Source organism: Petaurus breviceps, unplaced genomic scaffold (genome assembly GCF_028583685.1).
Source record: "Petaurus breviceps papuanus isolate PSGF00001 unplaced genomic scaffold, PetGlider_PUasm1.0 90510, whole genome shotgun sequence".
Taxonomy (NCBI): Eukaryota; Metazoa; Chordata; class Mammalia; order Diprotodontia; family Petauridae; genus Petaurus; species Petaurus breviceps.
Genome location: NW_027187267.1, coordinates 2,150,468 through 2,168,886, shown reverse-complemented (window position 1 = coordinate 2,168,886; position 18,419 = coordinate 2,150,468). Strand labels below are relative to the sequence as shown.

The 18,419-nt window shown below is 37.1% G+C and overlaps 1 protein-coding gene across 1 annotated transcript; it reads left to right on the top strand.

Annotated features, from left to right (window-relative positions):
- The first annotated feature begins 364 nt into the window (after positions 1 to 364).
- LOC138141927 (olfactory receptor 6K2-like) lies at positions 365 to 1,384 on the top strand. Its single transcript, XM_069062817.1, has one exon. It carries the CDS (start codon positions 413 to 415, stop codon positions 1,382 to 1,384), a length of 972 nt encoding a protein of 323 aa, XP_068918918.1. The 5' UTR covers positions 365 to 412.
- Positions 1,385 to 18,419: the final 17,035 nt, after the last annotated feature.

The following is an 18,419-nucleotide window of genomic DNA, read 5'->3' as shown; positions in this document are numbered from 1 at the left end:
AAATCTTGTACCCTTTCCAGTCTTCCTTACTGTCTATACAAAGAAGTTTTGAATAGCAATGGTGAATTCAATAGTAGGGAACAGTAAAAGGAAGGAAAAAAGACAAGATCATTGCAATCTCATCACACACATAGACACATATACACAGAGAGATTTCTGTATACAGGTCTCTCTCAAAGGTACAAGTTGTGTTGTTGTTTTTTCCTCATGCACTTCCTCTTTGTGTGATATTTATTTGTTTTTTTTCCTGACCCTTTCTATTGGGAGGTTCCTCTAAACATGTGACCTGTATCTCCTTCTTGTGCATTTCTCCAAATACAGGACGACCAACACTTAGAAAAAAAAATGTCGACTGACTGACAGCAGAGTTCTCTTAGTGTGTCTTTGTGTGTCACTAGCAGTCACCACTCTCATGTCCTCCTTTGATGTGGAGAGCAGAAATTGGACTACTGCTCAAGAATTCATCTTTTCTGCTTTCCCTCATGACTGGGGAGATGCTGTCATCTGCTTTGTTCCATTGCTCTTCATTTATGTCTTCATCATTGTTGGAAACTTAGTCATTGTCATAGTTGTCCAGATAGATGCCCACCTCCACACCCCCATGTATTTCTTTATCAGCTCCCTTTCTTTCCTGGAGCTTTGGTATACCACATCCACCATCCCACTCATGCTCTCCAACCTGCTTAGTGAGAAAAAAAGCATTTCCTTAAATGGTTGTATGGTGCAATTGTATTTTTTCCACTCCACAGGCATAAGTGAAGTGTGCCTTTTGACAGTTATGGCCTTTGATCGCTATTTGGCTATTTGCAGACCCCTCCATTATCCGACCATCATGACTCCCAGACTATGTGTCCAGTTGACTCTGGTCTGCTGTGTCTGTGGCTTCATTACTCCCCTGCCTGAGGTTGTGTGGATCTCCACACTGCCATTCTGTGGTTCCAATCACCTGGAGCATGTCTTCTGTGACTTCCTCCCACTCCTCCGTCTGGCCTGCACAGACACCCGGGCCATTCTCATGATCCAGGTGGTTGATGTGGTTCATGCTGTGGAGATTGTCACAGCTGTGCTCCTCATCCTCCTCTCTTATGCTGGTATTATGGTAGTAGTCCTGCGCATCCGTTCAGCTGAGGGTCGTAGAAAAGCCTTCTCCACCTGTGCTTCCCATCTCATGGTCTTTGTGCTGTTCTTCGGCAGCGTGGCACTCATGTACCTGCGTTTCTCAGCCACATATTCTTTGTTCTGGGACACAGTGATTGCCCTGGCATTTACTGTTTTGTCCCCATTTTTCAACCCCATTATCTATAGCCTGAGGAATAAAGAGATTAAAGAGGCTGTGAAAAAGCATATGAGTCACCCAAGGATCTTTTCCTGTAAGACCAAGTGATACATCTTTTTTTTGATTGATATCATCACTGTCAATATCCTTCTGTCAGAACTAATTATCAGAATTAGTTGTCAGAACTACCTATCAATGATTTCTCAACCTGTGAATCCTAACTGGAAGTCAATATCTGATTTTTTTTAAAAAAGCATCATTCACATAGATATACCAGTTCTGGCTGAGATCACCAAAATCAAAACTAAAAAGAAAAATAAGCAAAGAAAAAAATTTTAAATGCACACTTACTAAGAAATACTGCATCATTTTGGTAAAAATGACAGATGGCTGGTCAAATATTGGCTATTTCCCTGCTGTAGATTTCACCCAGTTAGAAGTAATGTCCTGAATATAGCTACTTCAACATTCACCCAGTTTCATGATTCAATTTTAATAATAGCCAACATTTATACATTGGTTTATGGTTTGTAAAGTACTTTGCATTCATTATTGTATTTGATATAACAAACCTATGTTATTATTATGTAACCTTTTCCTACAAGTAGTTTTTCTCTAAATGAATTATTATTCTTTGCTGGATCCAGGGTAATAATAATTTATAGAGAAGGTGAAGACATTTCTTTTAAAAAAAATTTTGTGTCATCTAAATTTCTCTTTACATTTCTCCATTGCCCCTCTCAGAGATTCATTCACCCCATATTGCAATATTTTTTTTTCATGGAGAAAAAAAAACCAATCACTATATCAACAAATAGATCTGAAAATATATGTGATGTTCCACTCTGTGGACCTCTCATTTCTGCAAAGACAGAGAATCAGGTGTTTTCTGTCTCTTCATTGTGACTGTGCTTGTTTTTTGTAATTTTGCTACATTCATTTTGATTATTTAAATTTTGTTCTCATTTTCATTGTTGTAGTCATTGTATATGTTGTTGTTGGTCTTTTTTTTTTTTTTTGCTTGGCAGAGCATTTCTGATGACATCATTCCCTCTTTCCCTCATTGGGTGAGGAAAACTGGCACTCACAACAGGCTAGAATATAGGGAAGGGACGGGAACTGTGTGTGAGGTCTCAAGTCTGGAATTCCCTATTTCCTTCACTTGTCCTTGACACAGAAGTTTCCTAGTAGTTCCTGGAAATAAGGAATAGACAGTTGCAATGGGAGTTGTGTTGACTCAGATTTTGAATATAGAGGGAAGTCTCTAGATTCACAAATGCCCTGTTTTCTTTTGTAATATTATATGTTATTTTCTGTTCACCATGAGTTTAATTTGCTCAGAGTTGCTGCTAAAATTGTGGCTAGGTAGAGGGGTGAGTGGGGTTGGGGCAGAATAGTCTAGGCATTTTCTGGCTATGTGTCCTCTAGTGGTCAATGAGGATACAACAGTATTTTAGCCTGCTTTATCTTGAATAAACTAAATAGGAACTGAGGTAACTATTAGGCTGGTTGCTCAACATAAAATTAAAAAAAAATCAACTTCCACCTGTGGGTACATAAGACCATGAGCCTTGGGAATAGCAATGTCTCACAGGCCCCTGGAAGTGGAAGCTCATCCACTGTAGTCATCATCCCAAGGAACAAACATTGGAGAAGAGGCCAACCATTCCTACAACCACTCTCACCAGCTGCCAATCAACTATCAGAAGGGAGCAAATGTGCCAGCCTAGCTGAAGTAGGTCTTCTGCATGAGAAGCAGGATGTGGCATGTACCCATTGAGACAAATCACCTCTACCACCTTGACCACTGTCTAATCCTAGCCTAGGACCCAGAATCTAAACATTCCAGGAAATGTAGTATCTTTCAGTTCATCAGTCCTATTTCTAGCCCAGTTCAACATCCATCTTCAATAAAAGGAACCCTCATGGAAAAGAGAACTGTCATACTGTCCACCATTAGCACCAACTACTAATGAACTGATGATGGTGGACACCTAAGCTACTAAGCCCCAAAGCCCTTGAAATAGCAATACCCCCTCCCAACCCCCAGACTACCAGATCTACCATCCAAAAATGAATCTTGTTAAAATGACACCGGCAACTTCCTCTGCAAGTACGGCAACTGCTGTCTCCTCAGCAACCACAGCTGTTAAAAGAACTGGAAATAAAAGTTCTGGCCACCAAATATGGCACCTTGGCACCATTAAATAATTCAATATCAGAAAGAGATATGGGTGGGACAGTGAGTAAAGCACCGGCCCCAGAGTCAGGAGGACCCAAGTTCGGGTCCAGCCTCAGACATTTAACACCCACCCACACACACACACACACAAATAGCCACGTAACCTTGGACAATTAACCCCAATTGCCCTCCAAAAGGCAAAAAAATAAAAAATAAAAGAGAGAGAGAGAGATGGTTTTATTCATTGAAATTACATTAAAGAAGTTTCATTACTATATGCTTTGCTGCTTTACTTTAAGGACCACAACATATTTCCATGAGATTTGCAGCTAAAATTTCACATGTATTCTATCTCTCCCTATTATAAGTTAATTTGAGAGCTGGAACTCTCTTGACTTAACTACTTGGTTCCCCGGCACTTGCCATAGTGCTTTCCACATAGTAAGAACTAAATAAATGACTTTTCATTCATTCATTCATTGATATAAAATGCTCTTGCTGGATAATTAATACAGTGACATGCTGTTTTTTGTAAATTTAAGGAAGGAGCACATGAGCTGATTTGAATTGCTTGCACCATGGCAGTGCTCCAAGTGTCACATGTTATATATAGAATGCCACATTTCACTTAATTATTCCTATTTTGCAGACAGGGAAACAACAGCTCAGAGGGGATAAATAACTTTCACAGGATTATGCAGCTGAAACAATATGTCACACTGCCTCTTAATAATATATAGCAGCACTTAATAAACACATGTTGAATTGGATCCTTGTTTTCTCATATTGATAAGATTGCTTTAAGCAATGCTTCATTTTAGAGTGAGAGACAATGAAATATGAGATGTATGAATGGATAGATGAATGAATACAATACATATTCAGTGCCCACTGGGTCCTTGGTACTCAACTGGGCATTGAGGATACAAAGACAAAAGTGGGACAGCCAATATTCCCAAGAGCTTATATTCTAGTAGAGAGAAGCAATACACAAACAGGATTAGAGTAGGGAAGGGAGTTTTTTTTTTGTCTTGGAAAGCACAGGAATGGTGAATCAAGTTGTAAGACATCAATTGTCGATTTAATTGCCATTCCTAGATCAAGAGGCAAAAAGCAAGAGTGTAAGGTGTGAAGTTTTAGACTGGAGAGGAGGGTATACACATGGGGCAGTGTGAATGTCAAAATGTCCAAGATGGATGAATCTGAAGTGCAATCTAGAGCCAATTAGGGAAAGGGTGATCCATATGTTGCTGTGTCAGATGGAAAGGGAATTCATCAGCAGGTCAGATGGCAAGATGTCAAAGTATGTCTGAGATAAATGGATGTTGACATTAAAATTTCTTTTTCAAAAAGGCTATCTATGAAGGCTTAGAAGTATGACATATGTGAAAAGGAATAACCTTTAAATCAGTTAGTACTGATTACTTTTATTTATTTTTAGTTTTATTGTAGGATTAAGTTCCCTTTTTTTAAGGAAAAGTTAGCCCTAGCTGTTAAGCCAATCTAACACAGATATTCTCTTAAGTCTAGGTTACCTATAGATTTAGTGAATAGATAAATAAGACTTTATCATTTAATAGCAGATAATTTTGAGTAAGACACACATCTCTATAGGAATGAAATAATCATAAAGGCTGACAGCTTGAGAAGGGGAGGAGTTTTGACTCCTACCCAACTGATCCTAGGTTCCTCTTTGTAGTATTAGTGAATACATTCATTCCCCTTTGTCTTCAGCTAAAGGTTACATTCCTCTTTACCAGTTCTATAGGACCCTCTAAAAGTAATACTTTTAATTGCAGAATGTTAGAGGTACAGGGCAAAGATTTCTAAGCAATGTCATTCAGACAGGTTGATAGACACAGGCCCTAATCCAATAGAATATCAGATTTAATAGTTATCCCACCCTAGTTACTCCTCCAACATGCCCACACTCCAAATGTTATCAACAATATGAGTTTGGGCTAAGAAAGCTGAGGAGAAATGAACTAGACAGATGACCTGCTTTGTCTAATTTAATTATGTTCAAAACAAATTTCCTAAGACTGCTATAATTTTTAATTCCCTTTTTGTGTTATAAAAAGGTCTTAAATTACTCCTTCTGTCTCTGACCTCTGAGGAGTCAGATGATCTGATTTGATTGGCAATAGTCAACTTTGATAATTAAAACATTATATTTGACTCAGACGTTTCTATTTCAGATATTAATTTAGCATATGTCAGGAACAGGAATATCCACACTTCAAATCACATATCCTTGAAATATTGGGATCCTGAAAAAGTGATCCTTATCACTTAATAGCAAATGGTAGTTGAAAGAGTTTTGGTAGAATGGATGATTCACCTGTGCCAGTTTAAAATAATAGTATGAGTATAGAGCATGGAAAATGTTGAATGACAGGCTGAGAAATCTGAATTTTGTTTCATGACTAATGGAGAAATCAGTCAGTCAGTCAATATGCATTTATTAGGCACATACTACGTTCCAGTCAGTGTGCTAAGTGCTGGGGATACAACAAAGGCAAAAACAGTACCTACTCATGAGTTTTCACTTTAAATTCTCTCCCTCTCACACCTTTCTTCAATGAGAAAGTAAAAACAAAACACCAAAAAAAAAAAACCCCACTATAAACCATTACAGACATGAATAGTAAAGCAAAAACAATTCCCATATTAGCCATGTCATTGGGTATATGTGTGTGTTTGTGCGTGTATATTATACATTATATAAATTCATATTTTATATATAATGTTATCTATATAAATTTACCCTATCTCTGTCACCTGTTTGTCTGGAGAAGGATAGCATGTTTCATCATGAGTCCTTTGGAATTCTGGTTGATCGATGTGTTGATCAGAATTTTTAGGTCTTTCAAAGTTGTTTGCCTTTAGTATTATGTTGTTATTGTAAAAGTTGTTCTCCTGGTTCTTCTCACTTTGCTCTGCATGATTTCTTACATCTTTCCAAGTTTCTCTGTAACCATGACCTTCATCATTTGTTACAGAACAATATTATTCCATTACATTCATATACCATAATTTATTCAGTCACTACTCAACTGAGGTGCACTGTCTTAGTTCACTACTCTTTGGCACTACAAAAAGAGCTGATTTTATAGATATATAGATATAGTACATAATGATCTTGTTCTTTCTTTCATCTCTTTGAGATGTAGATATATTGGTGGTATTGCTGGATCAAAGGGTATGCACAGTTTGTTTTTAAAAATTTTATCATTTATTTTTTTTAAACAAGCAATAATTTTTCTTTTTATAAATTCATTTATTTTTAGTTTTCAACATTCATTGCCACAAGATTTTGAGTTACAATTTTTCTCCCCATCTTTCCCTTACCCCCACCCCAAAATAGCAAGCCTACTGAGTACCCCTTCCCCCTATTTGTTCTCTCTTACATCCCCCCATTACTCCTCTAACTTTCTAATAGGGCAAGATGGGTTTCTATATCCCAGTACCTGTATATCTTATTTCCCAGTTGCATGTAAAAAGCAAATTTTTAAACATTTGTTTTTAAAACTTTGAGTCCCAGATGTTTTCCCTTTTTCCCTCCTCACACACCCCCACTGGGAAGATAAGCAATTCAATGTAGGTTGTACATGTGTAGTCACCTAAAGCATTTCCATAGTAGTTATATTGTGAAAGACTAACTATATTTCGCTCCATCCTATCTCACCCCCCAGGTATTCTGTTTTCTCCTTTGACACTATCCCTTTTCAAAAATGTTTGCTTCTAACTACCCTCTCCCCCAATCTGCCCTCCCTTTTATCATTTCCTCCTCTTATCCCCTACCCCCTATTTTCTTGTAGGGTAAGATACCCAATTGAGTGTGTATGTTATTCCCTCCTTTAGCCAAATTTAATGAGAATCAGGTAATCTCATTCCCTTCCACCTTCCTGCTCTTCCCCTCCATTGTAACTGTTTTCTCTTGCCTCTTTTATATGAGATAATTTACCCTAAACTATCTCTCCCTTTCTCCTCCCAATAAATTCTTCACTCACCTCTTAATTTTATTTTTCAGATATCATCCCTTCACATTCAACTTATTCTGTGCCCTCTGTCTATGTATATATGAGCATGCATAGGCCCACATTCACATATACATTTATATACATATACACCCTCCTATACATACATATATATGTATGTATACATATATACATATATATTCCCTTCAACTATCCTCATACTGAGAAAAATCTTATGAGTTACAATTATCGTTTTTCCATGTAGGAATGTTAAATACTTCAACTTTAATAAGTTCCTTATGATTTTTTTTCCTGTTTACCTTCTCATGCTTCTCTTGCTTCTTATATTTGAAAGTCAAATTTTCTCTTCAGCTCTGGTTTTTTCATCAAGAATGCTTGAAAACCCTCTATTTCATTGAATAGCCATATTTTTCCCTATAGCGTTATACTCAGTTTTGCTGTGTAGGTGATTCTTGGTTTTAGTCCTAGATCCTTTGACTTCTGGAATATCATATTGCAAGCCCTTTGATCTCTTAATGTAGAAGCTGCTAGGTCGTGTGTTATCCTGATTGTGTTTCCAAAACACTCAAATTGTTTCTTTCTGACTGCTTGCAGTATTTTCTCCTTGACCAGAAATTTGGCTATAATATTCCTAAGAGTTTTCTTTTTGTGATCTTTTTCAAGAGGCGATTGGTGAATTCTTTCAATTTCTATTTTGCCCCCTGGTTCTAGAATATCAGGGCATTTTTCCTTGAGAATTTCTTAAAAGATGGTGTCTAGGCTCTTTCTTTGACCATGGCTTTCAGGTAGTCCAATAATTTTTAAATTATCTCTCCTGGATCTCTTTTCCAGGTCAGTGGCTTCTCCAATGAGATATTTCACATTACCTTCTATTTTTTCATTTGTTTGGATCTGTTTTATAGTATTATTTTGATTTCTCATAAAGTCATTAGCTTCCAATTGCTCCAATCTAATTTTGAAGGAGTTATTCTCTTCAGTGAGTTTTTTACATTCCTTTTCCCTCTGGCAAATTTAGTTTTTTAAGGCATTCTTCTCCTCATTGGCTTTTTGGGCCTCTTTTACCTTTTGAGTTAGTCTATTTTTTAAGATATTATTTTCTTAAGTGTATTTTTGAGCCTCCTTTAGACTTGCTTTTCATGATTTTCTTGCATCATTCTCATTTCTCTTCCCAATTTTTGCTCCACTTCTCTTACTTGATTTTCAAAATTCTTCTTGAGCTCCTTCATGGCCTATAACCAATTCGTATTTTTCTTGGAAGCTGTGAAGCAGAAATTCTGACTTCACTGTATTCCTCCTGCTCCATGCCTTGATCCTTTTTGTCCCCCAAAAAGGATTCTGTTTGTGCTTCTGTTGCTTGCTCTTATTGCTACACAATTACTTGACTTTTGAGCTCTTTGCCATGGTAGAACTCTGCTTCCAGAACGTAGAGAGCTATGTCACAAATCACTGAGGTTTTTGCAGCTGCCAGAGCTATTAGATGGGTGCCCTCTCTAGAGCCCCCACAAGCTCTGGCTCACTGGTCACACACCCCAGGACCACCACCCAAGACTATGATCCAGATCCAAGCAGGTTAAAGCTAGCACAATTACCTTCTGAATGGTCACTTGGTCCTCCTAAAATCTGCAGGCCAAGAGCTCTGGAAGCAGCCACACTGAAGTGGCTGCATGGCTGCCATGGCTCCAGTGGCTTCTCACCCTGGGGGCAGGGGCCAGACCCCACTCTTCACTCTTCCCCTGTTCCAACAGAATTCCACACTGACCTTTTACTTTGTCTTTGGCATTGATGGGTTGAGAAGTCTGGAAACTGCCACAGCTGCTGTTCCCTCATTCTCCTGAAGTCTGCTCCAGCAGCCACTGGTTGGGGCCAACCTGGGGCTGGAACCACAGACTGTGGCTTGGCTCTCAGCTTAGTGGGATAGACCCTTCCTGTTAGTCTGCTGGGCTTCCTTCATTGGCAGATTTGTTTCTCTCTGTCACTTTGTGGGTTCTGTAGCTCTTAAGTTTGTTTAGAGTCATTTTTTCTTGTATTGGAAGTGATTGGAGTGGGAGCCCACACCGAGTTTGTGCTTCTACTCTGCCATCTTGGCTCAGCCCCATGTCATTTACTTTTTTTCTTAAAGCAATTGGGGTTAAGTAACTTGCTCAAGGTTACATGGCCAGTTATTTCTGGGTGTGGTGCTAAGTATCTGAGCCTGGATTTGATCCCCTGGTCATCCCGACACTGGGGCTGGTTCTCTTACTTGCTGAGCCACCTGGCCGCCCCTAAGCAATTGGGGTTAAGTAACTTGCTCAAGGTTACATGGCCAGGTGTTTCTGGGTGGGTGCTAAGTGTCTGAGCCCGGATTTGATCCCCAGGTCATCCCGACACTGGAGCCAGTGCTCTTACTTGCTGTGCTACCTGGCCACCCCTGTCATTTACTTTTAACATTCATTTTTAAGCATCTTGAATTCCAGATTTTTCCCTCCCTTCAGCCCCACTGCCACCCATTGAAAAAGCAAGAAATTGATTATGTATAGTTTAATCAATTTTGGGGGCATAGTTCCAAGTTGATTTTTCAGAATGAATAAATCAGATCACAGCTCCACAAATAGTGTACCTATTTTCCCACAGCTCCTCAAATGTTTGTCATTTTTTCTCTTCTAATGTTTGAGAAACAGAACCTTATACTTGTTTTAATTTTCATTTCCCTAATAAGCAATTTAGAGCATTTTTCCCATGTAGCCATTAATAACTTGGATTTCTTCCTCTGAAAACTGCTTATTCATATCTTTTGACAATTTATCATTTAAGGAGTGATTCTTATTCTGCAGACACAAGATAATTAAGCCAATGAGAGAAGAAGTTACTGAAAAACTAGAGGAAGAAGAGGGCCTAGGATCAAATCTCAGGAAACATTCATAGTTAGCAGATGAAATACGTATGATAATCCAAGCCCCTTAGCTCCATGGTGTTTTCTTTCCTACCTTATAGGAGAAGAATCAAGGTAGGAAATGGAAACTGAGAACCAAACTCTAGTGACTGTAAAGAGTTTCTCTTCTCTGGCTTTTCCAGTCTTGAGATTCAGGTTCTTCATTCCTTTCCTTTCGTCAACATCCTCTTCTTCACTGGAATTTGAATGATTTTCATAACTTTGTCACTGGTTATTTCTCACAGGTATTTTTCTTCCATTCACGTGGGATCTCCGAAGGGATCTTCTTGACCATCATCATTGTAGATAGACACCTGGCTTTCTACGATATTGTAAATTACAGAATTATTATGACTCCTTAGCTTCAAACTTAACCAACCCTTTATCTATTGTTATTGTAATTTTTGCTTCATCACTTGCCTCTCAGAAATTGTATGGATCTCCTACATATTGCCTTTTTGTGGTCAAAAACACACTGATTTATGATGGGGGTTGTTTTCAGGTTGACCTGCATGAACACTAGAAAAAACAGTTCAGATATGTGATTTCATTAATGCAGTAAGAATCATTGACACCAACTTATTCGTGACCTTGACCCACATCCAGACCTATGTGACAATATTTCAGAGTTGTATTGCCAGTTATGAAGGCCAAAGAAAAGTCTTCTTTACCCGTATCTTTCATCTCATCATCATGCTGATATTCTTTGGTAGCTGTTAGTTCTGTATCTCTGTTTTTCAAAGTTCTCTTTTTTTCCTTCAGTGGAACAGTCACTAATTTATTATATACATTTTAATCTCCTTCTTTAACCCCATTATTTACAGCCTGAGAAACAAGGAGATTAAGGAGGTCATAAAATAGTTGTGTTCCCCTAAAGCATTTTCATTTGTCAAATGGCAAGTTAATAAAAGTTTAATAGGTATTAAATAAGTGTAAATCTTCCTTCAGAGCAAGTAATAAATGCTTTATCTAAGTAGTGTAATATTATAATGTGAATAATAATATTAATTGATTATTTATTATTCAATAAACTGAAGAATTTCTTCTTCATAATTGATTAATTTCTAATTATTTATAATGTATCATTTCCAGAAAATAATGTCTTGTTGCAAGTACATAAGTAGCTTTGTTTTGTTCATTTCAAACCCCTTAAAAACTGGATTGAAATCAAGGTCCACTTCACCATAGCTATAAGACAAGTAGTTATGCACTAATTTTAAGAATTTTATGCAGATATAGCTAATGGTTTACCTGATTAGGATTTGGTAGATGCATATGAAGCAAGTAATAAGCTTAGTGACAGGGCAATCATAGAAGGAGGAATCTGGTGTTTTATAGGAGATTCCTGGCCAAGCAATACTGAAACATCTACCTTTCTATTTCCATGAGGTTTTTTGGTTTTTTGTTTTGTTTTGTTTTGTTTTGTTTTTTAGAAAAGTTACAGAGGAGTCAGGAAGAACAAGGCAGACATTCCTACATTCGTACTTAATTGAAGGTCCTAGGAAGGCAATTTAATGCTTTCTTTCTGATTTATTTGAAAATTTTTCAGATCTTTCGATAGAATATCAGAGGTTGTGCTTCTTTTGTTGTCTGATAAACTGCTGAAAACCGTAGTATTCTGAACATCTCAAAGCATCTCTAATTAAAGGAAAGTGTAAAATGAATAGCCAAGCAAGACATATAAGCCATAGAGCCAAGAGACTTTATAATTAGGGAGAAAAACCTTAGGACTATGTGTCCCAGTGGTCTATGCTTGAATTTTAGGTAGAATATCTTCTATAACAGGGAATTTAATGGGAGAGAATCCCCCAGAGGTTTACAACAAGCATGACTTGAAGACATTTGCAAACTTTGGAGGAGAGAAGAGAAAGGTGACCAAGGACAGCAGCAGAAGCAAAGAAGAGACCTAGTTAAAAAAAAAAAAAAGCGACCAAAGCAGCCATAGACAACAACCAAGGAGCTACAGTAGTGAGATCAGTCAGGAAATTAGTTGTGAAGAGTAGACATTCTGTCATAGACAATACCCATTAGCCTATAACAAGATTTTGTAGCACCTTCTATGAGTGACGGATGTAGCCCTCTTCCACTGTGGGGGAGACATTGAGTTAAATGGGAACAATTCTTGTCCTCTCTAAGAGATGCATATGGCAAGAGAGAGTGGGCATATGGTGTAGCTAACAAAAAATGTGGCTGCTCAAATCAGACCCTGATTTACTTCGTTACTTTGTTTTCATTAAATGCGTTCTATTAAAAATTTCATGTGTCAAATATGGTTTGGTTTACAAGACAATATGCTGGACAAGGGTACAAGCCAGAGATTTAAATAATAAATTTACCCCAAACAGAACCTAAAGCTGAGAAGTGAGGGACCCCAGAGTCAGGTAGGGGTATGAGGATGCTACTAAAGTAACGTTAGGGTAAATTGGAAAGAAATGTCCTCCTTGAACCTTTAGGGGACTAAGATGGTCCTTTCCCTTTCAGGGAAATAAGTGATGTTTTTGACTCACAAAATATTGGTGAGGATGTAATAGTGTAGCTAGATATTTGTGTTTGCTTCCATCATGTTCTAAATGTAATATCATTTGTCTAAAGATAGCAGAGTAACATATCAGATATTCACAAGAGGGAAATTCCAAGAAAGAAGCCAGTGATAAATCCCACAGTTTCAGAATGTCTTTATATAAAGGTACAAACATGAGTGACAAAGAAGGTGTGCTGAGGATACTAATGCAGGGAGCTCACATTCTAATGATAGGGACAACATGAAAATTAATATGTACCAGGATAAATGGGAGATAATCAACAGAGGGAAAACACTGGAATTAAGGAGGATCAGGAAAGGATTCTTGCAGAAGGTAGGATTTTTTCTGAAACTTGAAGGAAATCAGAGAAGACAGGAGACAGAGATGAGGAGGAAGAGCATTCTACGCATGAGGAAAGTCAATTTTCCAAGTAGTCCTTGTCAAATAGGGAATCATTCCCTAAGCAAATTATGTTATTGGGTTTACTGAATAATGGATTGTTGAGTTCTACTTCTTTATTCAATCAATTCCAAGCATTTACTTTTCTCCTTTTAAACTACTATCAGATATTTTGTTTGTTTGTTTTTACCGCTTTATTATATATTTTGAAATCTGGAGGTGCTTTCCCATTGCATTCCTCCTTTTTCATTTTTTCCCAGTATCTTCGAGATCTTGGTTCATCTAGATAAATTTTATTAGTTTTTCTAGTTCTGTGAAGTATTCCCCTAAGAGTCATACATACCTTATTTTCCCCTTTGAAAACATATGACTAATTTTGCTTTGCAAATGATGCTGCAATGAAGACCCATATTCCCCCTTAGGATATTCCAGATTTTCCTGTCATTTCTCATCTTGGGTGAATAATCTTTAAGTTACTTGATAAGTATTTTCCTCTTTGAAAAATTCTCAGTTTACAGTTTCCCTAAACTGTTATCTTTATTTATAAAATTTTTCAAGGCTTCTTTTAATTGAGTTGATCTTTGATTTATTTTTCCTGTTTATTCCGCCCATTTGCCTTTCAGGCAATAATATTTCAGGAAAATAATTCTATTCTCCATTGATTTCACAGTTGTTTTCAGATTTCCCCCCATATTTTGTTATGTTCTTATTTTTCTATGGCATTTGTTTTACTCATTAAAATTTTGATAGCTATTTTTCAAATTCCATATCTTTCTCAATCTATTTCCTTTCAGGTGTTCATTATCTAATTTGATATACCTTCCAATTGTTCAAATTTCATTTCTGGGACAGTTTTTGGTTCTCTTTTATTATTTTTCCCTTTTAGTTACTGGTCTTTATTTTAATTTAAACCATAACATTTGTTTTCATGTTGGTGAGCTTGTCCTTCTGCTTATTTATTATTCTATTTCTGTTTCTGAATAACAATTTTATTTTAAGATACTTTAGAATCTTAAATTAATATTAACCTCCCCCATTTTTTAATTAAATCCTTCCACATTTTTTGGTTGACACAGTTATATTTTTTCTATTTACTATCTCTTACTCCACCATATACTAGAAAGCAGTTTATTACTTTTTTCTAGTTCTATAAAGTGTTTCTTTAAGAGTCATACATACATTTTTCCCCCTTCAAATCATACGACTAATTTTGCTATGCAGGTGATAACAGCAACAAAGATATTCCTGATTTTTCTGTCATTCCTCATCTTGGATGAATAATCTTCATTCCCATAGCCACATTATGCAGACAGAATTACCCAGTAGCCAATGTACGGTACATATCATAATCCATATCCTGCATGATTTCATCTCAGTGTAAAGACCATTTGGTCATTGGGCCTCAGCTTAAAGACCTGAAGTAAGGTAGAGCCCATAAATAGGATGGCAGTTCACTCATCTTATTATAAATTCCAAAGATTAGGATGTATTTCCATGCCTCAAAGCTAAATTTCCTTAGAATGCATGGGTGGTCAATGCATTGTTGGAATGAATTTCCACACTGATTAGCCCACAGATTTGTTGGCCTCTCAAATTCTATTTGTTTTCTTTTATTGGTATATAAAATTTATTTGTCTTTTGCAAAGAGTACTTGTGATAGCATGTATAGTCATAAAATGAGTTTCCTAGATTTTGTAAGAAAGAACAACAAACTTGAGAAGGGAAACATTCTCCCAAATTGTACCTGGGGTTTTATGTCATATGACAAAATGATTATATAATTTTATCCATGTGGTTCTATGTTGTACAGCTCCTGGCATAGGACAATAGTATAATGAGGTCCTTTTTCTTTTTGACACTATTACACATCACTAATGTTATCACCGTCTAACCAAACAATAGCCTTCTTGGGAGCCAGGTCTCTTTCTCTAGCTTCAGGAGAGTTCCCATGTTTATGTATGGTGAACATATTTTCATATCCTTTAAACCTCAAACATGAAACTATATATCTTTCCGAGGACATATTTCCTGCTTTTTCAGGAACAGAACAACACCTCAATTGCTTCCCCAGGTAGCTCCCTTAGACAAATGGGTGGGATTATTCAAATTACTCACAACTATCAACTACTTTTGTAAGCATTCAGCCACACTTGCAGGCCTTAAACAGACTTGGCCCTGCCCCATTGTGCTGGGCACTGAGGGTGGTACAAAGTTGAGATGAGAAATGTTTCTTGTCCTCAAGGAGATTAACTTATCACAGATAGGTGGTATATACATGCATATACACATATGTGTGTACATACATGAGACATATATGCATATGCATGGAACCATTGACTACACAAATGGAAAAAATTTTGAATGTTGTGTATAAGTTCACTTAGCTTGGCAGTATACTTTCCAGGGATGTACACAAAAATGATGATGTTGGTGTATGCATTGCCAGAGCTAGCTTAGTGTTTAGGAGACTCTGAAAGAAAGTAGGAGAGAAGAGTGCCTGTGAAACCTGGAGAGTATAATAGTGCCATGACAGAAACTGAATTCGTTCCATTTGAATTATCTTAGGAAGATTATTATGATCACTTGGCAAGATGAAGTACCAGATACTTAGGTCCTTCTCAAGTTGAATTGTCAAGCATCTACTGCAGAGAGCACAACTCTGATAGTCTGGTAATGTTATTCAAATGCCAAATATGCTTTTGCGTAAAAGACTATTTTATGGAGAACTTACACAAGGCAGATGCTCACATGGAGGTCAGAAGAAGCAATACAAGAACACTTTCCAGGTCTCTCTGATGAACTTTGGAAGCAATTGTGAGACATGGTAGATACTGGCACAGGACTGCCCAGCATGGCATGTCCACATCAAAGAAGGTGTTGCATTCTATGAGCAGAGCAGAATTGCAGTAGTTCAAAAGAAACACGAGACAAGCAAATTTAGTTATGTCTCCACTCTAAATGTTCATATTAACTATTTGTACCTTACTGTGATAGAGCCTTCTGAGATCATATTGGTCTGATCAGCGAGGTCAGACATACTATATTTTGACCCTGACATAGTGATGTCATTTGAGTCCTCTTTGAGAATGAAAAATAGTCACTATGTACATGCAAGTACCCATATAGCCACATGTATGTATATTACATATCTACACATATGTATTATATGGGCACATATATGCATGCATAATATGTATTGTACTTTAAGGATTGAAACATATTTTACATATGTTGTCTCATTTGAGTCCCCACCAAAAAAATAAAACAACTAGAAGTAGATGCAATTTTTATCCCCATTTTACAGATGATGAGATTTGAGGCTAGGAGAGATTAAAGTGACTTGCCTGGGGCCACACAGTTAATAAGCATCTGAGGCAAGATGTAGACTCAGATCTCTCTGACTACAAGTTCAGTGATCAGTTAACTATACTATTTAGGTGCCTGAAAAGAAAAGACTCATAGGAAAGTCTAATATGCAATATTACATGATAAATAAGCAAATAAAAATGCTACATGAAGTATGATAGAGGAAAGTTGTTAAGGACTAGTCACTCCCTTTCTCAAGTCTACATATAGGATCTGTTCTCTTTTAAGGCCCAGTATTTATTGCTATCCCACCCATCTTGTACCCTACTGAAAACATTATGAGAAAATTGACTTTTTAATTGAGATTTTTTAAAGAACAAATACAAATTCAAAATTCAATAAGTGATGAGAAAAAGGGAGGGTATTCAAGGTATAGGAATCATTTGCCTTATTTTTCTCATTAGTTCAAAAGTTCTTTGAAACCTTAGTCATTTTTCCCCTTCTTTGCATCCCCCATAATGCCTTGTATTTGCCAGGCACTGGATCAGTAATTCTATATTTACATTTTATGTTTCTTTCTCATTCTTCAGAGCCTCTGAGAATGTTAGACAAGTTTCTTGCATTAGATTTTCTCAGTACCAATGGAGCTCCATGACTTACTTCCAAGAGGTTGGTGATAATTGTGGGATAGCTGAGGTTCTTAGAAAAGAAGAACAGGGATCTGGGGCTTATACTCTCCTAATTACTAGGCAGAAACTTTTCTCTAATTAGTTCCATCATGGAAGGGATCATTTTCTTCCAGATTTTGAGTCATCTATGTAAAATCCCCAAGAGAGACAATCATTACCTTCCTGATGTCCCCCCTGAGAACCAACAAGTATGTTTGTATTTTCCCTGTGCAGTTATGAAGAGAGATAATTTGGATGCAGAGAGTGAAAATATTATGGAAGAAGGAAAGAAGATTCATCTTAGAAACTGAGAGAGCATAAAAATGAGGAATGAGGACATCCAAGGTGTAAACAAGAAAGCATCTACTTGTAGACTTTCTTCAGTCCCTAAATCTGCTGCATCAAGGTCAGTAGGTTAGTGTAAGCATGGCTGCTTCACCTTGAAGTATAGGATGCTCATTGGGCGAGGATTACTTTCCTACACAGAATCTAGGTCCAATGTATAATCAGGAGTATGAATGTGTTTGAGGTAGGTGCTAAATTTTGAGAATAGAAATCTGAGCAGAAGAGACATTGGGAGAAGTGCCATGCTTGACAAAGGCTTTAAACTTGGAGTACCCAGAAACTGGGAAATTATGATAGAACCAGAGCTGAAGGAATTTTATCTCTAAAAGGAAATGTCAAAGATGAACAAAATTCATTTCGCTCCAATTCAACTAACGTTTATTAAGCCCTTGCTGTGTATATTTTAGGAGTCGACATTACCAGATACTCAAAGATTAAGTAAGGATCATAGGTCATCTGGTCCAACCCCTTTATTATAGCTGAGAAAAATGAAGCCCAGGAAAATTAAATCACATTGGTCACACAGGTGTATGACAGAGGAAAGATTATTAGCTTCGACCTCATGGAACTTAAGAAAGACAGATTGTGGGTTACGTGGGCAGAATTCAAGTAGACTACAAGCTATTTGATCAGAAATAATTCAGTACATTTTATGTTGCTGTCGATGGACATAGGTACTCAGCAAACCTAAGATGTAAGATAGGATTGAAACTAGAACTGTTGGTTTAAGAACCAGAAATAAATGTGTTCTTTTGTGAATCACCATGAATAGTCTTTTATTTCCTTTCCTTATTACCTTATGAACTCTTTCT